The sequence below is a fragment of the Trifolium pratense genome, linkage group LG3 (genome assembly GCF_020283565.1).
Source record: "Trifolium pratense cultivar HEN17-A07 linkage group LG3, ARS_RC_1.1, whole genome shotgun sequence".
NCBI lineage: Eukaryota > Viridiplantae > Streptophyta > Magnoliopsida > Fabales > Fabaceae > Trifolium > Trifolium pratense.
Window position 1 is genome coordinate 38,444,882 of NC_060061.1, and position 25,978 is coordinate 38,470,859.

At 33.6% G+C, this 25,978-nt stretch overlaps 3 protein-coding genes across 27 annotated transcripts; 1 reads left to right on the forward strand and 2 right to left on the reverse strand.

Moving 5' to 3' along the window:
- Positions 1 to 5,265: 5,265 nt before the first annotated feature.
- LOC123915890 lies at positions 5,266 to 17,147 on the reverse strand. 24 transcript variants are annotated; one of them, XR_006812017.1, is made up of 6 exons: positions 16,726 to 17,073; positions 16,522 to 16,601; positions 12,823 to 12,940; positions 12,231 to 12,281; positions 6,894 to 11,562; positions 5,266 to 5,454 (listed from the first exon to the last, which is right to left on the reverse strand). XR_006812017.1 is itself a non-coding variant. In XM_045967165.1 (6 exons), the coding sequence occupies exons 3-6, from the start codon at positions 12,842 to 12,844 to the stop codon at positions 10,273 to 10,275; spliced, it is 333 nt and encodes a 110-aa protein (XP_045823121.1). In that variant the 5' UTR covers positions 12,845 to 12,902; positions 16,522 to 16,601; positions 16,726 to 17,073; the 3' UTR covers positions 9,569 to 10,272. The 24 variants fall into 24 exon arrangements, 2 of the variants coding, with proteins under 2 accessions (XP_045823121.1, XP_045823122.1); XR_006812014.1 differs by having other exon boundaries at positions 6,894 to 12,155; XR_006812015.1 differs by having other exon boundaries at positions 6,894 to 12,155; positions 12,231 to 12,295.
- Positions 17,148 to 20,013: 2,866 nt separating this feature from the next.
- On the reverse strand, positions 20,014 to 23,947 carry LOC123916403. 2 transcript variants are annotated; one of them, XM_045967853.1, is made up of 5 exons: positions 23,418 to 23,947; positions 22,944 to 23,161; positions 21,497 to 21,595; positions 21,021 to 21,094; positions 20,014 to 20,370 (listed from the first exon to the last, which is right to left on the reverse strand). In XM_045967853.1, exons 1-5 carry the CDS (start codon positions 23,713 to 23,715, stop codon positions 20,145 to 20,147), a joined length of 915 nt encoding a protein of 304 aa, XP_045823809.1. In that variant the 5' UTR covers positions 23,716 to 23,947; the 3' UTR covers positions 20,014 to 20,144. The 2 variants fall into 2 exon arrangements, with proteins under 2 accessions (XP_045823809.1, XP_045823810.1); XM_045967854.1 differs by having other exon boundaries at positions 20,014 to 20,345; positions 23,418 to 23,901.
- Positions 23,948 to 24,943: 996 nt separating this feature from the next.
- Positions 24,944 to 25,842, forward strand: LOC123915064 (probable prolyl 4-hydroxylase 9). The gene is made up of 4 exons (XM_045966213.1): positions 24,944 to 24,971; positions 25,272 to 25,384; positions 25,497 to 25,562; positions 25,656 to 25,842. Exons 1-4 carry the CDS (start codon positions 24,944 to 24,946, stop codon positions 25,806 to 25,808), a joined length of 360 nt encoding a protein of 119 aa, XP_045822169.1. The 3' UTR covers positions 25,809 to 25,842.
- Positions 25,843 to 25,978: the final 136 nt, after the last annotated feature.

Sequence of the window (25,978 nt, forward strand, 5' to 3'; positions counted from 1 at the left end):
TTGGCATAGTTGGAATGACATCGTGAACGTTCGAGATTACAGGACTAGAAACCGCCGGAGCAGTTACTGGATTAGTCGTGCTCGAACTTTCTGTGGGTGGATCGACTCCTCCACTCGAACTTGCCTCACTACTCATTGCACTAGAACTTTGATTTTTACTAGAGTTATATCTTTGAGTAGTTCTAACCATAACCTATCAAAAGTTACAAACAGACAACAAGTTTCTCATTCCACAACACAAAATATTTTAAGCAAACACAAAACCAGTCCCACTGGGCGTGCCAATTTGTTTACGTGGAAATTTGGTAAACAACCGTTAGTTTAAGTATTTAAACTCGCGAGATCAACTAGTAAATTTCAGGACAATTTTGTGTTTTGTTTACTTAGAAAATTGTTTGAGTGTTCGTTAAAAAGGAAAACAAACACTTAAGAATTAAATCCTTTACAAACGATATAAGAAAAAGCTAGTTCGAATCGCCTCGAAACAGCAATTTCATAAACAAGCATTAAATAAACCTAAAGAACATTGCTGGAAAGTAAATTGCATTGATTGAAAAGCAATTACAAAGTAAATGGTTCACAAAACATACATTTTCTCTTCAATATTTCGTTCGTTCGATCGCTGAGTACTTAGAATTTTCAGAGAAAGTTTTGTATGAAATTTTGTGACCTCGACTACTAATGAAAAACTGCTATAAATACTATGGCAAAGTGATAACTGCTCCTTGATCATCTGGACGTTCCTCGAATTGCCACATTGACCCACGTTCTCCACTTTCGATCTTTCTTTCTTCAGTGCGCGCCAATGCTATATTGGGCCGTCGTTGTTTCTTTGGGCCTGGATCAACTAGCCCTTTGATCTGCTTCACCGCTTCGACGCGCCTCTTGGCGAGCTAACCTTAAAGCTTGAACTTCGACGCCTTCGAAACTCTTCCTCGTTTCGACACAGTTGAAGCTTCAACATAATATTTGAAAGTTTTATTTTAACCACCTAAACTTCAAATAAATATTGGACCCACCAATTATATTTAATTGATAAATACCAAATTTATGCCCAACAGGTACACAAGGAAAAATACCCGTTATAGCCAATTGTTTTTGTTTTTAAATTAATAAAAAAAATCATTTTTTTATATATTACATATCAAGCCCACCATTGTATTAAATTATATATTGGTTAATTATAAAATGACCCAAACTTCATTAAATTTGTTATTACCCCCAGCCTATTAAATTTGTTATTACCCCCAGCCTATATGGCATTAATTTAACTCTAAAAAAATAGAAGAAAAAAAAAATTTAAGTGTTCTGAAAAATTAAAAAAACACTTTGCTATCTTCTTCTTCATCAACAACACGGTTTATCTGTAACAAAAAAAACACGGTTTATCTTCTTCTTTTTCTTCTTCAACATGTTGCAATATCAATTTTCTGGACAAAGACTTAATCATCTCTGAAATTGAAGATCAATTTCTTCTTTGCGCACACTTCTACAGTGTTAATAGCATAAAAATTAAATAAATCAGATTTAAACAATCAACATATTTAAAAGCAAAACAAAAACAAAATAACAGATCTGAAGCACAAACGAAAAAATCACACTGGATCCGTAAAAATAACAGACACAGTACGGTGGGATATGGAGAAAAAATTTAAATGACTGTGTTCATAGCAAAAGTACGCTGGTGGCTTTGAACTTCTCCTATGAGTATTTTCAATTATAACCCATTTGTCTAAAATTGAAACTAGCTAACAGTGGGGGTTGAAATAGAATTTCATATTGTTAAAAAATGTGACCTTTAAGTGACTTGTTAATAATCTTTGTCAAAAAAAAAAGTGACTTGTTAATGACTTAATGGTTGTTAAAATCTTGACCCTTGAATCAAATGTTACTAAATCTAAAGGCATATGCATGATGAAAGACATCATCCAATAGTTCAAATTCCACAAAGCCTGAAGTTTATAAACACCAACAAACAACAACTTTTGGCCGATGTGGGGCTATTTATAGGGCCTCGTTTCTTCCTTATTATTGGTATATCAATACTTTCCATGGTATGCTAAAATGCCTGCTCATGAAACGATTTTACAGATGATTTGATGTATAAGAAGTGGGCATACAACAAAAGATGTAACATGAAAAAGTGGAAAATGATCGTGTGACAAAGATTGATGGTTTATGTTCGGGCTTTAACAAAAGAAAAAGATGAATCTATTAACTCAGAGGGGACAACAATGGCAAAGAGAACCAAAATTAGCAAACTTAGACTTAATATTGCAGTTACATAGATCTTATTCTTACCTCAGTTTCACTTTGTCACAACAACTCCTTCAAGACAAAGAAACGTAAACGGTGCATTTAAATCTTTGCTACTAAAATCTGAAACTGAAGTTTTTTTTTTTTTTTTTGAGTTTCTTATATATTATGCAATGGTTGTGTGATTTTAGTACTATATATATAGGAATGCTTGATTAGTGTTAGCATACATAAATGAATTTTTAAAACAAAGTAATTATACTTGATTTACCAAAGTCAGTACCATATGACAAGAGGGATTGGAGGTTAAAAATGCTATCCTGTGACCGAAGTTGGTACTTGGAATTATGAAGAACTAGAACAAATTCTTTCAGGAAATTTGATGATGAAGCTCGTGGCTCGAATGACACCTCATGCAGTCCCGATGTGCCTTTATGATTGACTACATGCTATTGGCTTGGCTCTAGAGATGGGGAAATCGAAGAGTTCATGAACCAAATTACACTAGTCAATAGAAACCTTTGTGTTTTATCCTTAATTTAGTAAATAAATATAAGAAAACCAAGTATGCGAGAGAAGCAGAGCAACATTGCCAATGGATATATCCAGCGAGGAGATGGGCATGCCTCAATGCTGATGGTGATGCGAAGGAAGGAATGCTCTATTACCCTTGTCTCATCACTGTTTTCTGCAAGAAAAATTTTGGTGCCTTCTATGACTACTTATGAAGTGTAGAGACCTGTTTTTGGTTTTGACAATTAGGCCATTGAGACCTTGATGAAAGGGCAATATGGCAAGAAGACACGCCCCCAAATGAGGCTAAAGTGAGAGACTTGCTATATAAGTTGCTTAGAGATATATAGAAGTATTGGTTATTTGCTTTCAACTCACATGCTTGGTTCCAGATTGTCCTTGCTGCCCAATGCCCCACAAGCGCACCCATCTTCCGAACCCAAGGTATATCCTAGGATATGTGGTGGAGGCTCCCTTGCCTAAGAAGGAAGTAGCCACTGACATGCCATGACTTAGAACAAAATGTATTAAAGCAAAATGCTAGTTAAATAAAAAAGTCAAATGCTCTAGTTCAAATTTTAGAGTCTGATCTCTCCATTTTTAATCCTCTTTCAATTTTATCATTACTAATGTTTTAGGAATATAAATGCAATAATATGACTTTTTGTGGTTCCAACTATTTAATATATATTTGAAAATCATTCAAAATTATAGTAATAGAGAGAGATAATGGTGGAGAGGATCTCAACTCCAAATTTGATTGATCTTTCAAAATGCAAGAATCATTACACAGATATATTATACAAAATTGTAAAACTATTATTCTAAAAAAAATGTAGTTGTTGATGCTCTTGTGACTCCATTTTTAACAAGTACAAGTATTTAAAAAAAAAAAAAAAAATCTTGTAAAAAAAAGAGACTAATTCCCTCTAACTAATTGCAAGAAATTGATTACCCAACTTCATAATTCACCATATTAGAAGATTACCGAACTCAAAGATTAACATGAACAATCTTGCATTTTAACTATGAAAAAAAAATAAAAGGCACCAATTTAGACCAAAAACCAATACTGATGCAAAATGTAATATTGACTATGCTTTCCATCAAATAACAGTCGTCTTGAAATTAAAATTTATATATATATATGCTACGATAAATAAATGATATTCTACAAATTCTATAAAATAAGGAAAAAAACAAATACATTGAATAAAAAACAACGAATGAAGGAATCAATCTAAAAATCATTTTAAAAAAAGTTTCCATATTCCTAGGATAGTTTTTCTTTTTGGGTTACAAGTTTCCTACAATGGTTAATATTTTAGAAAAGCATTTGGAAGTTTATAAACAGAAACAAACAACATCTTTTGGCCGGTGTGGGGCTATTTCTAGTGCCTCGTTTCTTGCTTATTATTGGTATATCAATACTTTCCATGGTATGCTAAAATGCCTGCTCATGAAACGGTTTTGCAGATGAAATGGTGGAAAACATGTAAGATAAAATGGTGGAAAATGGTCGTGTCACAAAGATTGATGGTTTATGTTCAGGTTTTAACAAAAGAAAAAGATGAATCTATTATCTATTAACTCAGAGGGTTACAACAATGGCAAAGAGAACCAAAATTAGCAAACTTCAACATAAAATTTGAAAAAATGAAACTCAATTCTTGACCTCACCGCACTGCACTGCGCGCATAGTAGCTTCTCCACCACGGGTCGCCACCAAATCGCACCATGTTGTCAGTCGGTCACCACTTCACCGTCATGGTTCTAAACATACACCGGTTCAATACAAGTCTAGAGGATATTGAAATTTTGACGGAAGATGGCAACAGCATTGAAATTTTGAAAGAAACTTTAAAAGATCCAAACATTATTCTAAATGTGATTCAGTAGAAAAGAAAAATTGGCAACAGTATTGAATTTCAAAAGAAATTTAAAAGATCCAAACCATAACTATTGTCAAAGTTGGCAACAGTATTGATTTTTTTTACAAATAAAAAAATTGTGACACACTGCAACATGATTCCACCTATTTTCTTGGCTCTTCAGCACTTATTCACTAATTCTTCAAGATCTTAGTATATAACAAATTGTTGCATTGATAGCAGATTGTATTACATGTGTGTCTGGTGAAGAGGTTTGGTTTTAATTGTTTTGAATTATGATTTTCATCAATATTGGTTATAATTGTAATTGAGATTTTTCATTTTCACTATATAATACCCTGCAGAAAACAAGCTACAAGTAGAAGAAGCAACATAATTCATGCCAACATTGTCGAACCGGATACATTGTGCTTGTGTGATGGCCGATCTTAAAGTTATCAGACTGATGCCTCAACCAACAGCAGTGGTTTTTGTAACACCCAAATCCAATATTAGCCTTATTCTACCTTTAGAATCTTATTTTCAAAAACTACGCAGCGGATCAAATAAGGTCAAAGACTTAAATCAAAAAGATTAATAAAATATTGGTTCGAGATATTACAAATTACTTCAAAACCTTACTAATAACATTAATTGGTAGAATACGAGTTTAAACAAATCTTTGAATTAAATAAAGTATTATTAATTATACAAAATAATTAAGATTAGAGGACTCTACATATATAAAACCCCATTTTCCCGTGTCATAATCAGAGCGGAGCTTCATCAATACTCGAACACACGACCTGAGAACCTGGACCCCCAAAGGTCCAGCACATACACAAAACAGAGAGTTAACAAAATATCCGACTAAGTGCAAGTAACTCGATTACTATCCACACTTGAGTAAATAAAAGTAAGGCATAAGCATATATGTTCCTACACAATTCTATCTAATAAGCATACTCATTAACAATATAGCATAGCGAATTAGATAACAAATACACACATAATTATCAAAGAAACACTTATGTTAAATCAATGACAATTATCAAGTACAAATGACACATAATTCCTAAATGCACACTAATGTCAATTAGAAATGTATGTCTCCTAATGCATATCTAATGCATGTGGTACCATTCCTTTTTGGATAAACTTATATCCCTCTGCATCTCTCATTTGCTTACCAAAGCGGTTATGCATTTGACCAATTACATTGGATTTCCAACCTTACCAAAGGCCAATCATACAACATGAGTGCATGAAATGTTCACATAACAATTATATGATATTTACATCTACACATATACCAATATGTATGTACACTATCAATCATAATTACTATTCCAATTAACTATCAACTCCATGATCAATTAACAATTCATATTATGATTCAATCACAAACATCATTGTCACACATAATGCATTTATTCCATCAATCAACAATTCAATTATCATTGAATAGAATACTAGCATATATTCCTAATTATTCAATCATTTGAATTCACAAAACTCATTTTATTTCCAAATAATGTTTCTAACATAAGAAATTATTAACAAGCAAGCATTATTCCAGAAAACTAACTTCAGATTCGGAATCTAAACAAAAAACTGTGAAAAATAGGTTCGGGGTGCATGAACCATCGGAAAGTCAACACTCAGTCAACAGTCAACGCAGTCTGGTCAAAGTCAAGGGTCAACAGTCAAACTGTCAAACCAACAGTTGCGTCGGTCATAGCGTCGATATATTTCGACGCAAATACCAGTTCATACTGCATAATTATTATGCAGAAAAATTAGCGACGCCATAGCGTCCAACTATTCGACGCAAATACTATATTGCAGATTTTCATAAAAACGGGTTTTGAAGGTGGGTTTGATCCAAAAGTGCTTATTTTCACCAAAATCACTTATTTGAACTTAGGAAAAGTACATACACTTAATACCCAACATATAACTCATATAAAACAACTTAAACATAAGTTAAAAACATCAAATCATCAAGATTAATCACTTATCTTCAAGTTATTAGATTTTATCATAAATCTCAAAACCCACCATTTTTGCAAAGCTTGAGCAATCAATCAAAAGCAATGACATCATATATGCATCAACAAGGAATATAAACACATTCCCAATTCCCAAATTAACCACAACCCATAGAGATGAAAGAGTTTGGGTATGGAGAAGAAAGGTTTTTCTCCCCTCTTTATGAACCATCTCAAAATGAATAAATTACTACTCTCATACCTTATTGATGTTGGATTCTCTAGTCCTTCATCTCCTAGCTCTTCTTCAATCTTCCCCTCTACTTAGCTTTCCTCTTCATTCTTTCTCTTCTTTTCTCTAACTTTCTCTTTATCTTTCTTTCTTGAGAGCTTCTCTCTCTACCTCCATCAAAATCATAATTTATGACAACCTCTCTCTAACTTGGTCCTTATATAGTTAGGTTTACCACCTTCTTCTTTTACCAAAATACCCCGCTACTAAATGGGCCTAAAACATATTCTAACACATCACTTCCCTCATTCTATTCTTAACGAGTTATTTCTATTAAAAACACGTAAACCAACAATTAACACATAATTAATTAATTACATTAAAAACCACAAATAAAATAAATGCAAATAATCAATTAATTATTAATAATTAAATTTGGGTCGTTACAGTTTTGTGGTATGTGGCTCATCATGAGGATATGGACAATGAAGAGCATGAAAATTTCTCTCATTTTCAAAATGGATGTGGGTTATTGTGATGTTTCTGTTATTGCAGCAGAAAAAGGAAAGTTCCGAATAAAAGCCTTGACCGGAAGTACTATTGGTGGAGAAGATTTGCTTGTAAATATGATGTGTCATCTCTTACCTGATTCTGAAAATACATTCAAGAGACATGTTCATTGGAACTCAGATATTATTATTGATGGCTTTTCTTCGAAGTAGAATCCACGATGTGATTACTGAGCTTTCGTCTAAGACAAAGTGTCGAGGTTGATTTAGATTTGGGATATGGTTCGAAGATATGCAAGGTTGTGACACGGCAAGAGTTTGAGGACATAAACAAAGAGGTGTTTAAGAAGTGTGAAATCCTAATCAACCAATGCTTGGAAGATGCAAAGATAAAAGTTGAGAATATAAGTGACGTGATAATTGTAGGTGGATATTGTGTAATATACCAATGGTGAAGAATCTTGTTACTAGAATGTGCAAAGGAAAGGAAATTTATAAAGGTATGAATCCTTTGATTGGTAACATGGACTTGTTTACTTCTCAAGTAACACTTCATGCCATCGGAACTTGTGCTGATGGACAAAAATTCGTACCTGTTATTCCGAGGAACACACCGGTGCCAATGACATGGGATATAGTTTTCTCAACTATTAATGATAATCAAACTACGGCATCGATTGTTGTCTAGGAAGGCGATGAGGAGGGACATAATGCCAAAGAAAACAATGTTTTGGGAAATTTCAAAATAACTGAAATACCTGAAGCACCAAAAGGAGTTCCTGAAATCACTGTTTCCATGACCATAGACCATAAACACAGGTTGACAGTTACTGCTTCTACTGGGATGGTAAGATCTGACCAACAATCTGCAATTCCTATTATTGAAAAAAGAATGACAAAGTTTGATGATGGACAGAACAGTTGGCGTGATGATGAGTTACTAATTAGAACATATGGTGATACAGTTGATTTGGTTACTCTCTTCAATGTGAAACAATAATGTCATGATGCCGGTGAGTCTGTCCAACCATCCAAAACATAGTTACACAGAACCATTAAGTCAAAAGAAACTCCTTATCATAATATTCATATATTAGTATTCTTGATTGAAACCATATTAGGAAACTCCTTATTAACATCGATCTTCATTGACTTGAAACAAATTCCTCTTGAATATACAATCTCACTGTTCTCTTCATTAGGCAACACAATGTCGTCCTAAAAATAAAGAAGTTGAACAGGCAACAAATTTACATTCCTTTGTTCATTCATTGGACATGGACATTAATTCCACCAAGTGCTCAACTCCATCCTGGATCTCAATCCTATCACTTTCTTCAAAGCCTTCATGAGTATGAAGCATCATCGTGTGAAAGTATACCACAATTCACCATATTTCAAAGGATTCATCTCTCACTTTCGATCCGAGAATATCTTTGGCAACAAAAAAAAGTTTATCACAATTCTCCTTTGTTTTTACCACAATTCTTTTAGGTCAAAGTATATATTGTATCCATTCTAGCAAAGTATATATTGTTATATAAATGATTGAATAATGATATTTTTGGAGTAATATCTCCCTCCCAGATAGTTGTGTTGGATTTATAGTAATTAGGAAATTAATACTCCAACGGTCAACAAACCAGTGAGTAAAAAAAAACAAACGGAAAGTATAGAATGGAGTGGAATAATAAGAAAAAATTGGTAACTTGTTTACAAAGCATGGAATGGAATAATAACAAAAAATTTCAATTTGTTTTAAAAAATATGGACCTTGAAGCACAAGCCCTGTTCTGTTAGTCTCATAAAGATCGTGTGAATGACTGTAAAAATTAGGCCAAGTTTCATTGGCCAGGAATTTAAAGGCTCCACACACGTGTCTCAGCCAATTCCCAACTCAAAGATAAGCCCGTTTCCAGGCCTGCATTTCTGCAGATTGAGCCCGGGGACTTTCCTGAGCCCAGCACAAAGCAAAAGCCTGGGGACTTTCCATTGAGTTATTATGGCTATAATTATCTACCTATGTTCAACAACCCTTTCTCTCTTTATTATCTTCCATTCTCTTTTAGTCTTATTCCTTGTTTGTCTCTATGATTTTTATTACTTCTGGTTCTAGTTAGCAAGGTTGTATTAACAGAGCATAATAACATAAGAGTGTTGGAATATTTTATGACATTCCAATAATATTATGTGGGCAAATATCTTTATATAATTATATTAGCTATTTATCAATTATGAGCCTTAATTGATTAAGTGATCAAATAAAGTTAACTATAGTCACAATGGTTGTTAACTTGTGTTGTTCCCTTTCAAAGGTAACCAATTTTTCAATTCTAAGCTGAACTGAACAACATGCCATGATAACAATCTCTAGCAGCACCCGTCTCCAACAACACAAACAGCAACCAAACAAAATTTGCATAATAGGAGCTTTCAAACAATAATTTCATCTCACACATGCCTTAGTAAATACCTGAGTAACCTGTCTGTTTAATAAACCATGCTGAAACATGATATCTGAACCAGACATTCCTTGCACTTAACCAACTCCAGCATTTCAATTTAACTACCTCAAAAATAATAATCAGAACTAGTAAAGGTAACAACAAACCATATTAGATCGCCAAGCATCCCGATACTCATCCTTAAAGTGAAACTACCAGTGAAACTAAAGAAAGTGCCTCTCGGATTGCCTAACCATTTCCACCGGTCCCAACCTCTAAAACTACACTATCCAGCAACACATCATTAAGTAAATCATATGCCCACTGAATTAATTCCCGCGGCTACTTCTACACCCAAAGCCATTTGCCTTCCTTCCATTCACCCAAATCTGCCACCATTGCATTTGGATCAGCAGCAAACCTATACATCCCATTGAACCTTTTACATTATTGTAGTCATTTGATGACCTGCAATTAAACCAAAAGCAAAAGTATTCAAACAGATTAGGGGTGAATTTAGGCATTTTCTTAAAATACTTGGTGTTAAGCATGAAAATATACATATTGTTGATGTTTAACCTCTATTTACTATCTCAAGCCTCTATCCCACGTCAATTTTGACTCAATGTCTTCCAAACAAGCACTTACCTCAATTAAATAAGAATTTTGTTCCGCTTACTATGTTGTTTAATCATACACCAAATTATTCTTCATTAAGAGTTTCTTGTTTAGCTTGTTGCCCTTTTTAGGACAGAACAAAAACAAACTAGAATTCATATTAGAAGAATGCACCTTTTTGTATTGCTCTTTGTATTTGCTCTCCTTCTGCAAGCACTCAATTTGTAACACAGCTTGCCTACCTACACACCTGGTTTCCCAAAGCATCCTCATCCTATACTAGTTGATTCTTCACCCTCAAGCTAATAAGAGTCTTATCTTGTTTAGTCAGATATCATATTACCCACTAGAACTTCCCATTCTTCTCAAGTCATTTTCTCCTTTATAGCTTCACACTTTAGGTCAATTTACCCTAGGCAAACCAGTCTAAATATGGTATAGTTAAGCCATTAAGCCATGTCTTAATCAAACAATTATGAATAGAAAGATGTTATGCACATTCCGAAAACAGTCGATAACTATTAAAGTGAAAGAGTCGTCTAATAGTTTCTGTCTACTAATTCACAATTACATTCTGAAATAGGACGAAAGTTATCTAATTCTTCCCAAAGCTTTTTCAATTTTGTGTAATAGGAAGAGATAGAACAACTCTCTCACATAGCTCTATAGCTCATAAAGTAACTGAATAAAGAGGATCTCTCTGGGCATGACTTATCCAATAAGGTTTTCAAATCTACCTCTCTTATCTTCTCAGGGAGATCATTTTCAAGAGGCTTCGGCACTTGCTGATGCACATAACATATTTAAGACAGCCTGAGCTATTAAGATAGATAAGCAGTCTTAAAATGAAAAGTCTAAGGCAAAAATAAAATCAAAAAAATAAAATCACATTACCACTTTCAACCACAGTATGTAACTCACAGAATACATGGCTTGTGCTTGGAAATCCCCATAATCCTCATCGGCAAAAGTTGAGGCTTGATGGAGACATAATTCATTATTCAGAAAGGTGCCAAAGTCATGATGCATGCTAGTTGCCTCCTTGGAATGGTAGGATTCGTCACCAGAAACAGTTGGAAAACTATTTATCCAGCACATAGAAAGAAAGCGACGATGAAGCCATAGAGCCTATGTAAAACGACAAACCTTAACCATCTAAAACAATTTACTATAGTAGAAAAACATATTGTATTCGGGTAACCATAAATGCCATTGTGGCTTGCATATAGACTTGGGGTGAGACAGTTATAGCTAAAATGAAGATGAAGCACTTGCTCTTGTATAGTTGTATGAGTTGAACGATTTTCTGGGAAATAGGGTAAATTTATAATCATGATAATAGTACAAAATACCAAAGAGTCCCAACTCCAAACAGCAGTACAAAGCAATCTCTGATAAAAGTTAAAAACAGTTCAATAAGTTATCACCTCTTGAAACTTTAATCTAAGTTTTTGGTCCCTCTATTTTCATAACCATAAAATGAAAAGGTAAAAAATCCCCACGTTTGAACTTTCATCAGTAAGCATGTCCATAAAATGAGAAGTTTTTTGTATTTATACCACTAGTATTCGAATTTCAAATATTTTATTGACACATAGGTCACAGACAACAATTTCATGAACAGTCTCATAGATAATGAATTTTATGAATTCAAAAGGCCATACATAATGAACATATTATTTATAATTTCTCCGGCCGATCCATGTATCACTTTTTGCAGCCTGCTAATGATAGTGATAAATGATAAATTAGTGATTAATAATTATAATTAATAATAAACATACAACGTTACCTACCTCTCTTCCGACGAAACTCTTTATCAATGTTTCATTCCAATCAAGTTCGTCCTGACAAATCATAACTGTGACATAGTTACAAGAACTAAAACTATGTATACTAGTAATAGCTATACCAGTTGGCAAAAATCATCAATATGGTACAGACACATGATACAAGTAGTACAATGGATATTTCATTAATTTTTTTCAAAACTAAGTCCACATATACTCCAAATATCAAGAAGAAGATTCTGCAACACACGCTACTTATTTGAAAACTAGATCACAATCAAAGGTCTGGCTTCAATCATAGGTCCTTCAGACAAGACTAAATCAAGGGCATACTACCAACATCCAATTTAGCATTCTGCAACGCACCAGCCCGTATCAGACCCAAAGCTGTCGTAGGTTCTTCTCGCATCAGAACTTGAGCAGAATGCAATCCCTAAATTCCAACATTTAATTAAGTAACCGATGATCACAATTTTCGACTGTAAAGCTTTAGTCTAGCACTTGTTCCCATACAGTGTTCCCATAAACTACATAATAGACAACAAAACAGACCGAAATTATGAACATCTAATAGTCCTAACAATTCAAAGATTACTACCTTTGCATTGGCAGCAGTGCATGCAGCTGCTGTAAGTACATCAGAACTAAAGCTCTGTCTATTCCAAAGTGTAGCACTACCTGCACAACAAAAGAAATATTCCAAAGTGTAGTATTACCTGCACAGCGGAAGAACTTATTGTAATCCACATTTTTAGTTAAAAAAAATGTTATCTCATCACGGTCATTCAAAATCAGCATCCAAAGACTTCTAGAATTCTTTTAGCAACTAAACAATTTCTTAGGGACCAATCAATATAACTAAATAATCAAGATTCACCGATTTAGCACACTCTTGGATAATAAAAACATACCTACCATCAATTTAGGGACTTCGAGAGACATACATTCAATTTAGGGACATATTCAATTTTGCATCTAAGACGCCAATGGTCTTCTCCACTTACATTTGGAGATATGAATAAGCATTCGGATGGAAATTGCATTCAAATCATCAATTTTAGGGACATCGTACTGAATTTTGCATCAAAGGCATTCAAGGCACACAACCATCTTCTCAATTTACCGCTATGAGAAAATCATTATCAAGGGTGATCTTGACTTGCATTTGAAGTTATGAATAAAACGTTCATATTTAAATTGCATTTAGAACTTAAAATAAGAATTCATATTATAAACCACATTTTTCGTATTCATCTCGATAGGGTCCTCGAAACACATCATCTGAATCCTTGTCTTAAGAATTCTTTTAGCCATTATACAATTTTTTACTTTACAAATTATCCTTTTTAGGTTTGAATAATCAAGATTCACCAATTTAGCACATTGTTGGATAATCAAGATTAAGCATTCAAATTTAAATTGCATTCAAAACGTCAATATGGAAATCAAGGAACATATATTCAATTTACGCACATCGAGGGACATATATTCAATTTTGCATCTAAGGCGCCAAGGGTCTTCTCCACTTACATTGGTGGGTATGGATAACCATTCACATTGAAATTGCATTCATACCATCAATTTTAGGGACATCGGGGGACATAAACTAAATTTAGGGACATCGACGGACATACCATCATTTTAGGGACATATACTAACCAAGAGGTCCACCAACATCCACTCCACAAAGAAGGGCAATCTATTTTGTCTTTGAAAACACAAATTGACCAAGTTCGTCGCGGATGCATATTCCAATCCCAACTCCGTTTAAATGTGACGCAAATGATGCATCAATATTACATTTTGAATCACCATGGGGTCGGGCTTTTCCAATTAACAGTATCTGAATATGTACGCGACGAACCAGGCTCAGCCGTTGTAGCATTTGGCAAAGGACCAGCCTTTATCAGACCCAAAGCAGTCGCTGGTTCTGCCTACATCAGACCTGAAATAGAACACAATCTCTGTGCCAAAAAATTCCAATATTAAAGTAACTGATGACCACAATTTTCGACTATAAAGATGGAGTCTAGCACTTGTTCCAAAACGTTGTTCCGATAAACCTCATGATAGGCAACAAAACATAGCAGAATTATGAGCATCTAATTTAGGGTCATCAAGGTCATATATTCAAATTAGGGACATCAAGGGAAGTATATTCAATTTAGGGACATATATTCAATTTTGCGTCAAAGGTGCCAAGGGACTTCGCCACTTACATTTGAAGCATTCACATTGAAATTGTATTCAGACCATCAATTTTAGGGACATCAAGAGATTTAAACTCAATTTAGGGACATCGAGAGACATATACTCACCAAGACACCACACACAACCATCTTTCTTATTTACCGTTATGAGAAAAATTAGAGACATCAAGAACATATACTCAATTGTTCTCGTATGTTGTTCCCATGGACTTCATAATATGCAGCAAAACAGAGCAGAATTATCACCATCTAATTCAGGGACATTGAGGTGCATATATTCAATTTAGGGACATATATATTCAATTTTGCATCAGAGGTACCAATGGACTTCTCCACTTACACTTGAAGCATTCACAATGAAATTGCATTCAGACCATAAAATTTAAAGACATCAAGGGACATAAACTCTATTTAGGGACATCGAGAGACATATAATCCATTTTCCATCAACGGCACCCAGGCAAACACAGCCATCTTTCTTATTTACCGTTACAAACAGAATTAGGGACATCAAGGGACATATACTCGATTGTTCTCATAGTTGTTCCCATAAACTTCATAATAGGCAACAAAACAGAGCAGAATTATGAACATCCGATTTAGAGACTGTGGTACATATTTTCAAATTAGGGACATCAAGGAAGTATATTTAATTTAGTAACATCGAGGGACATATATTCAATTTTGCAACAAAGGTGCCAACATACTTCTCCACATACATGTGAAGCATTCACATTGAAATTGCACCCATCAAATTTAGGGACATCCAGCGACATAAACACAATTTAGGGACATCCAGAGACACATACTCAATTTTGCGAAGGCGCCAAAGCACACACACAACCATCTTTCTTAGTTACCGTTATGAGCAGAATTAAGGGACATATACACAATTGTTCTCATACGTTGTTCCCATAAACTTCATAAAAGGCAACAAAACAGAGCCGAATTACGAACATCTAATTTAGGGACATTGAGGTACATATATTTAATTTAGGGATATTGAAGGACATATATTCAATTTTGCATCAAAGATGCCAAGGGACTTCCTCCAATTACATTTGAAGCATTCGTATTGAAATTGCATTCAGATCATTAAATTTAAAGACATCGAGAAAGATATATACTCAATTTTGCATCGAAGGCACCAAGGCCACAAACAACCATCTTTCTTAGTTACCGTTGTGAGCAGAATTAGGGACATGAAGGGACGTATAATCAATTGTTCTCATACGGTGTTCCCATAAATTTCATAATAGGCAACAAAACAGAGCAGAATTATCGACATCTAATTTAGGGACATTTGAAGTACATGTATTCAGTTTAGGGACATCGAGGGGCATATGTTCAATTTAGGGACATCGAGTGACATATATTCAATTTTGCATCAAAGGTGCCAAGGGACTTCTCCACTTACATTTGAAGCATTCACATTGAAATTGCATTCAGACCATCAAATTTAAAGACATCGAGGGACATAAACTCAATTTCAATTTAGGAACATTGAGAGACATATACTAAATTTTGCATCGAATGCACCAAGGCACATGAACAACCATCTTTCTTATTTACCGTTATGAGCAAAATTAGGGACAGCAAGGGACATATACTCAATTGTTCTCATATGTTGTTCCCATAAACTTCATAATAGGCAACAAAACAAAGCAGGATTATCTACATCTAATATAGGGAAATCGAGGGACATTTATTCCATTTCACATCGAAAGCATGATGGCACACAACCATTTTCCCAATTTACATTTATGAGAAAATCATTATCAAGGGTCATCTCGACTTGCATTTCAAGTTATGAAAAAAAAAAAGTTCATATTCGAATTGCATTTTAGACCATAAAATAAGAATTCATATTGCAGACCACATTTTTTGTAAAAATTATCTCGCTAGGGTCATCCAAAATAAATCATAAAAAATGAAATTCATACTTGAGAGGACTGCAAAGTAATCAATGATCCAGTCAAGAATTTTAGAATTTTCAGCAGAAACATGAAACCCTAAACAAGAATCTTAGAATTCTTTTCCATTTCAATTCAAGCAAAGGCAGCAGAAACATGAAAACGAAGAAATACCTTACGCTTCAACTTAGCCTCTTCAGGTTGTTAGGGTCCTTAGCGTCTTTGTTCGTCTTTTTTCATCCTGTTCCTGCACCCTAACGCATCAACCGAAGCCACAAAAATCAACAAAAAAATTGAATTAAAAACCTAATCGAACGATTCAGATCTAAAATCTAAAAATCAAAATCAGAAAATTGCAAACGGATAGAAACGATTTACCGGTTATCAGCGGCTTTGGAATCAGCTTTAGCCATCGGCATGATAAAAAAATCGAAAACAAATAGAACGAGTTACAGAATCAGAGCGAGTTACACGAAAGTGTTGTGAGGTTTTTGAGCGCGCATGAGAGAGGGTAATCAAGATTGACGGAGAACGAAAGAGTGTCGCAAACAGAAAACAAATTGGGTAATTATGAATGGTTTGCTGATTAGAATGAAATTGAATTTAGGGTTAGAAAGATTGATAGCAATAGTGATAACAAAGAAACCAAATCAAGATGATTCAAAAAAAAAAAACAAATCAAGAAACTATCTCTTTCACAGAAAATGAAAAGATCGAGTTTTTTCTACTTCAATTTATAATGTCAATAAAGAAAGAAAAGAAAAAAAAACCGAGTCGTGTTTTTTTTTTCTTTGGGGGGCAATCTAGTGGGTCGTATTTACTGGTATTTGTTTATTTACAATTATTATCTTGATAATATTTATTTATCCAATTTATTTTTGATAAAGAAAAAAAAAATGCACCGTCAACCAATACCAATCATGTTTTTCGCTACATCACTCCACTAAACTTCACTTTCTTAATACGATGTGGAAGAATGTTTCATTCTTATTAATTCAATATAAAATTTATTTACACCGACGATGCGTAGTCTTTAAACTCTTTATTTTTTAGGTTAAATGTACTTTTGATCCCCTATTTTGATATTTTTGAATTTTTGGTCTTTCTATTTAAAACTAAACTTTTTAGTCTTTATTTTAAAGGTCAACATAAATATTTGGTCCCCCTCTCATTTTACTTATGTGACATTGTAATTGCTGACGTGGCAAGAATGATTAAGAAATATGTTTTTCCATGTTATTATTTTATTTTCATTTCATTTTAAATTGAGTAAAAACTTTTCAATAAAAACTAAAACATTTAAATTAAAATACCGCTAAATACTAACAGTAAAATTAAAACAAGAATAAAACTAAGGGGGTGTATTGGATTGAGATTTCATGAGACAATTTTGATAAAAAAAGTCTTGGTGATTTTATGAGATTTTGTTGGACTATATTGATTTTGTGAGATTTTAAAGACTTTTTTACAAGATTTTTAACACGTGATTTGAATGGATTTTGAGATATTTTTTTCAAAAGACTTTTAACAATCAAGATTTCATAATACTTTATATATTAGGAAAATTTTGTATATTAGGAAAATTTTAAAAGAATCAATAAATTTTAATAAAAGAAATTATGTTAATTTGGGAATCAAAATATTTTAAAAATAAAAAAAAAAAACAAAAAATAACTCTATGTTCCGTTTTTATTTTTTCATATGAAGCAGAAGAGTTGAAGAAAAAAAATCGTTTGTTGTAAAAAATAAAAAAAAAAAGAAATTGAAGAAACAAAATTTACGTTGTAAAAAAAAAAAGAATTGTACAAAAGTTGTAATGAATCAAAAGTTTGTAAAAAAGATGTAGAACTTGTTAATTTTTTTTGCAAAAAAAAGAATTGTACAAAAGTTGTAATGAAACAAAATCATGATTGTCTTAATTGAATACCACCAGATTTATTTAGATTTTATAAAAGTCTTGATTGAATACCACCTAATTTTGTTTTTAGAAAAAAGTGGGAATGGATTCTCGAGTGGATTTTCCACTGGATTTCCTCATGTGGTGATCTCAACCATTAAGTTTCATCTCTCTCTTCAACTTTTTTCTTTTTCTATTTTTTTGAATGGTTGTGATGATCCAGTGACCGTAGACAATCCATTCCCGAAAAAAGTCTTTTAAAATCCTTTGAAATTCTAATCCAATATACCCCCAAATCTTTTGTAAAGGGATAATAAGATTCTCCAAGCCTAAATCAAAATCTCAAATTGGGAAACACTATTCATTCTTCATCCATCATCAATGCAGGAGCTACAAAAGGATTCTTCATCCATAATCGTTCTCCATCATAGTTTCGTTCTTCATCTTCGTTGTTTTGTTTATTCAACGCAGCGCCAAGTCATTAATAAAGTGCCACATCATTAAAATTGATGGAGGACCAAATATTTATGTTACTTTTAAAATAAGGACCAATGCAACATCAGCCCCCTCCCATCAAGTGGTTCGGGGTTCAGCTCTTTCTTGGATTTTGTATTCTTTCAAAACAATGCAACATCGGTGTGCTTTTAATTCATACATTAGCCTACATTGCTTCGTTGAATATCAATCATATTCATAGAAATTTCATATTTCCATTTTAACGTAGATACTTTACTCTAGGGGTGTGCATGGTCGGATAATTTGACAAACCAAATCATATCCAAACCAAATCCATTTAATTGGAGTTGGATTCATAACCATAACCTCATTTTATTATAAACCGGTTATAAAACTGGTTATAAATTTGGTTACGGATACATCACCGGTTAATTTAACAAAACCAGTTTAAAAGCGATCATTTTTTTAAATCCAATTTTAACCGGTTATTTTGAAATCAAAGACTAAAAACCGGTTTATTTCTGTTTTTTTTAAGGACCGGTTTATTTCTGTTAAAATCTGTTTTTAAGACAATTTAAAAAAAAATTGTCAAAATAAAAAAAAAAAGAGACAATTTTAAAAAAACCCACTTTTTAGAGAGAGAGAGAGAGAGAATACAGTGCGGTGAAATTGGGATCTGAGTTTTCTTCGGTTTGGTTGTGCTTGCGAATAGGTCTGGATTTGGCGGAGGTGCTGGGACTTGATGAAGATGGAAGCTCTGCGGCGTCTCTTGCGGTTGCGTTTCTTGGAAGCATGAAGTGCTTCATTTTTGCCGGTGGAGAGAGAGATCCGAGAGAGAGAGTAGCGGTGGAAGGTGGAGGTTGTTGTGATTAATTACTATGAGAATTTGATTAACTTAAGAGTTTATCTTTTTAATTACTTTCAATTCTTTGATTACTTTTTTGGCTATTTTGTTTTGCCAAAAATTTGTGATTAATTAAGATAAAAAAAATTAAGGTGAAATTAAATTGCAATGCTCATTAAATTTGGTTAAAAAGTTTGTGTTTATACAGAGTATTACCAAAGTTACAGACACGATAACTAACTTCCTGCGCCTACAATAACACTGGTTAAAAAGATGGACATCCATGTTATCAACTGGTTAAAAAAATGGACAATCTAATCCAAAACTTATGGTCGGGATAAAACCATATTGTAAATATCTGGTTATTTAAATTTGGTTAAGGATATGGATGTCGTTTTTGTGTGATAACCAGTTAATTTGTGCACCCCTACTTTACTCTTGTTTCATTTGCATTCGGATGTCAATGTTGTTTTCGGTCTACCTTACCAATATATTGTTCTGTTATTATTTTTACTCATCTGCGTAAAATTCAAATGTCACCCCATACATAACACTGGTCTCTCACTAGTTTCCTACAATTGCAGGCCCTAGTTTTAACATTCAATACAAATCTAATGATTCAAGGATCCTGCGAGCCTGGATTTGGAGAGCAGTGAGTCTCTGTTCTGGATCCAGCGTAGAGCCAAACTGACTGGCTGCCCATATCAAGGAGGCTGATGTCTCTCCTAGGAGACGCCTTGTGTCTTCGTGTATAGTTGCCAAAGGAGGTGAATCTCTTCCATTGACATGTCCAATGAGTAGCTGCAAAAACTCTCCACATTTTAACCTGAGAAATAAAATATCCTTTAATATAAAGATATCTCAGAACAGCTGAGAAAATTGTAGGCCCTTTTGTATGAAAGATATAGAAGAAATCAAGAGTTCCAAATAAAAATGTTATCCAGTGCCATTGATGCCAAATCAGAGGTCTATTTGTCAAGTTTATAAAGGGAATTTTGGTGAGTTGAAATGCATTGATTATAGTAAGTCATGAGGTTTTTTTAAGTTTCTTTCAGCAATTTTTTCTGTGGAAAAAGAAGATAATAGCGCACAGAATAATAGACATTTATTATAGTTAGAATCAAATAATCATATTTATATATTTATAATCATAGAGTGGAACTTTCTATCAAAAATCATAGAGTGGAACTCCTACAGCCGTTAAAGAGTCGTCACAAGTTAAATGATCAACTATCACTGCAAACAAAATTAGAAATTCTAATGCTCTCTGCATATATCATAGAACAGGTCTTGACATAAAACATCGCATTAATGAGAAGGCAAGCTAATTCCATTATACGACTAACAAAACATTACCAGCAAAATAAGAGCACCCAACAATAAACTACTTATCTACAAATGAGAGCTGAAGATCTGTCTGACAAGTATATTGGCATTAAAATGAATGAGACTGGCTGTAACAAGAAGAAGCAGTACCTGAGATTTTCATCCACTTGTTTGTCTCTTATAAGATCAGCAACTTCCATAATCCCATTACATTTCTCAAAATCCTGATAAGTAATTATCAAAAGAGAGAAAAATTACAAACAGTAAACTAAGAGAATGTACTTTAGCAGCAAACAGAGACACTCTCAGATAAGAATCAAGAGGAACGTCAATCAGAAAATCATATCAGGTAAGCCGAGACACTCAGATGGCTAACGCTTCTTTAAACACACACAAAATGCGACAAAAAGAAAAAGCAAACTCTAGGCAGCAAAACTCTTTTCATTTTATTGGTAATGGTAGCTATTTAGCAACTCTTCCTTACTAAACCACAAATAATGAAGAAATAATAACCTCAATTTATAAAAGCATATTTGGATGATAAAAGAAATATATATTAACAGTAGAATGATGGAATAATGAAACACATTTGTAAGTGATGTAAGGGCGAGAGTTAGGTAGGGTACCATTTGATTGGGTGATGAATCCACCATCAATGAGATCAAAGCATCTAAGCATGCACTTTGCTCAAGAACTCCGCGGGTGGATAATATATTCAACAAAACCTGAAAGGTAGCAGAAAATTTTCATAAATAAGTTGGTATCTATTTAGTTGGTTTAAGTTAAGAGACTGCTAAACAAGAGGGGGATCACCTTATACATGTTCCTATTTATACGGTAATTTGTAGTATCTGATTGGAGTGTCATGCTCATATCTAAGGGTCAATTTCTTTATTTTCTGCTGAATTTGAAGAGTAATGAGAAAGAGTTATTTCTATGGCTTATTTTGCATTCAAATTCCACTCATGGTATTAGGGGTTTTCCTAGACGTGACTCTTCTATGGCTACTTTATTATCATAATCAGCTTTCAAAAAGATAATATTCATGACGGCTTGCATTTATCTTTCTTTGCATATTTAATCAAAGAAAGAATGATAAGACTAAGAATGATTTAAGTGTTTTTCTACAAGAAATAATCCATGTCAATGACTTTCATTGGACGATCAATATTAATTGTCTTTGATTTCTAATAACAACCATGTACTTCATACTAAATTATAGTTTTGTTCTTAAAAGAGGAGAAAAAAAATTGACTATAAATAAAATTTAATGTTGAGACTTGAGAGACATCAAATACAAAGGATTTCATATAAATCCCAAATGTTAAAAATTGAATTAGAACATTACACCGAATTAAACTACCAAATACTATGCCTCGAACTAACCATGCATCATCAATGAGGAATTGAAAACTACCATATGCCATTGTCCTCTATCAATCTTTCCATATTTATTGCCCATCAATCTAATCTATTAAAGTAATTATTCAATATTTTATCTATTTTATCTTCTTCCCTTTGTTCCTCATATCCCACAATAAAAGTTTCATGTCTCTCTGTCTCTAATCCATAATTTCTCTAATCCATAGTTTCTGAACAAACCATTGATTAGAGAGAAATGAAGTTGGGGTAAGAGTAACAAATAAATACGAAAAATTTGATAAAATATTAGATAGCTAAAAACTTTCATGGAATGAATTGAGAAACAATGGAAATGACAAGATTGATAGAGCAAAACAATGTCATGATAGATTCACATCGATGTTGCTTATTTTGTTTGAAATATAGGATAAGATAATTCAAACGGTGTAGTTATTCATCTATGAGTTCTAGTTTCACCTGAAAAATAAGAGACACGGAAAACAAATCTACTATATCAATTATCATCATAATCAACTTCTATAGAGACACCGATAATAATTTGAAAAAAATGAAAGCGATTCAACATAAGGACATTTGGTGTATGGTGTTGCACACCTTCAATCTAAATTATGGGAACTACATACTAATCTCATGACGTGAGGGAGTGACACTAAAAGCAAGCTAGTAAATAAACAGAGAAATGAGAATGACCTGAACAGCATTGTGTTGATGGGAAAGAGTAGTACTATGAGGGTGAAGCAAACAACATCCTTCCAAGACTCTAAGAGCAAGTGCAATTTCATCATCAGTAGATGGACTAGTTAACTTCATAGGCTCCACACCAAATATATGACTCATATCTCCTACCTTATTATAATTGTAATCATTCCCTATTTCCTTTAGCGAGTGCCGAAAGAGAACCGGAATCACTGCAGTCAAAGTAACAACCAAAACAAGGAAAGAAAATTCTCATATGGATCACCTTTACAAGTGCTCTACGGTGCATCATCAGAGTATTTAAAATTTCAACGACGATATCGGTTATTGTTTGTAAATATAAGTTCATGGTCATTCTTTTCACGACTAAAATAAACAGACAGAAAATTAAACAGCAACATTAACGATAATAATAAATAAATAAATAAATAAATGAATGGATGTGGAAGAAAAAGAAAAGAAATGAACCTTGGAGTTGGGGAATGGATTGGGTTAGGTTAAAGAGGTAAATAGTAGAATCAGAATCAGCAATTGAATTGAGGAAATTGAGAATGGAACGAAGAGCACGGAGACGGAGGAATGAGAATTCGGCACGTGCATCTCTTAGACCGGTAGTGAGAGCAAGAGTAACTTCCCGATATACCCTTTGCTGTTGTAGTGAATTGACGAGCTCCACCACTGAAGCATTTGGATCTGATGATGAACCGGTTGAATCTTGTTTCTCGTTTTGGATCCCTTGGCTCCACAGTGGTTTCTTCAGATACATGATTTGAATTTGTTGGATAGGGTTAATGATGATGATTCATGGTTGAAATTGAAAATGCGATGAGATCGTCAAGCGTGTTTTGAGAAGTAGGGTTTGTGCTCAGGTCATCTTTGCATTCCACAACACAACACAACACAACACAACCATGTCATGTCATACTCATACTCATATCCGGGTCCGATACTTCCCGGAGCACTGACAACCAATAAGATTTTTCACCCTCGACGTAAAGAATTTTTAAATACAATACATGATGTTTCATTATATTATTGAACGCATGTGTAAACGGTGCATATAAATTAAATTCAAATATTTTTATAAGGTGAACACTCCGATACACATATTATGTGGACGTGTACCGGTACACCGTTAAGATGTATAATTTTAATTGGTCCATGTGTAATGATAATTTAACATGTCATTTCAAGACTTATTAAAATATAAGTTTTCCAAATTACTCTTTTAATTTACAAAATTTCAAAATTACACTCATAAGGATTATTGTAATTTTAAATTTTAAAATCTCAAATCATGTTTCAGGAATCATATCATCATATCATATCATATTCATATCTTTATATACTAAAGGATTAGATGTTTTCCAAGTCCTTTTTCCTAACCCTAAATTCTTGTCCAATCAATCCTCTACATTTGTTTCTTTTGACCAACCACATTTTGCCATGCCATTTAGGGTTTCATTTCATTTTAGGGTTCAATTAGGTTTCAAACTTCACATTCATTCTAGGTTTAGGTTTATATTCATATACCATCTTACACATGGCTTAATATAATTCTTTGCATGTCTCATGTGGACCCTCCTATGATTGCTGCAAACAACTGGCTGGTTTTGAGATTGCTGGTTTATAAAAACAATTGGCACAAGTAGTTTATGGAAACAATTGTGGTTTTATGATTACTTTCCCAATGTTTTTTCATTTGTCAAGTTTTTCTCTCTCTCTTCCCCCCCCCCTCTCTCTCTCTCTCTCTCGTACGCTCTCACTCTTTCTCACATCCTCACACTTTCATCTCTCTTTCTCCTCCTCATCTCATCCTTCACCATAACATCCACACCACAGCCTCCACCACCATCTACAAATCAATCACTCGTAAGAGTGAGGGAGTGGCCGAGTGAGAGAACAAATATATTAACAGTGAACTTAATGTTCAACATAACAATAGCATTTCTTTCCAAGAGGTCATTTTTGCAACAAACATAGGTTTCCATTACATGACAAACCCACATGTAGATGAAAATGGTGCATTAAAATTAAAACATTATAGTGAGACTGGATAAGGGGAATTCAGTGAATCAATTTATAAACTTTTACCATTTCAGACCGTAATTTTGTTCCTCGTGGTTGGAGGAAGAATAAAATTTCTGCACAATCATAATATGACAAGATATCATCATTGGATATCACACCGTCAATGTATACTATTATTAATTAAATCCTAAAATATAAGTATTAGGTTCCTTTCATATTCAATCAGGTGCTTTTTGATTTTGTTGAAATTGTAAACCTCTTCTTTTCAGGATGATTTCTAAACTATCTGAGGAATCACCGTGTTTCAGGCATTCAATATCCTCCGCTATGAGGTCAGGCAAAAATATGATTCTCACTATGACGCATTCAATCCTGCTGAATATGGCCCCCAAGAGACCCAAAGGGTATGTCAGAACAAAACTCATACTTTTTCATTTGCACTGATTGGTTCCCTATCATACTGGTTGTGTATCCAACTAGATGTTTTTTAGACTATGAGTTCTGGTTACCATGCAGATGGCTTCATTTTTGCTGTATTTAACAGATGTTCAAGAAGGTGGGGAGACCATGTTTCCATATGAGGTAAAACTTATTTGGTCACTACATCTTGATTCACATAATATTTTCCATTTTCTAGCCGCACACTTTTGTAATTCGTGCATTGTTATTGTGTAGAATGGATCCAACATGAACAGTAGCTATGATTTTGAGGATTGTGTTGGTTTAAAAATAAAGCCACGGAAGGGAGACAGACTTCTATTTTATTCGTTGTTCCCTAATGGTACAATTGATCCGGTTAGTATTTTATTCTCGTCATGTTCGTTATAATTATTTTTTACTGATCTTCTGGGACAACACTAACGACTATTGAGTTTACCTACGGAGGCATTTGTGGGACTGTTTGGAAACAACTTCTGAGATGACCATAAGCTGTTTTCCATAAGCTCCCATGTACAGCTTATGAAAACTGTTTATAGCTTATATGAAAACAGTTATAG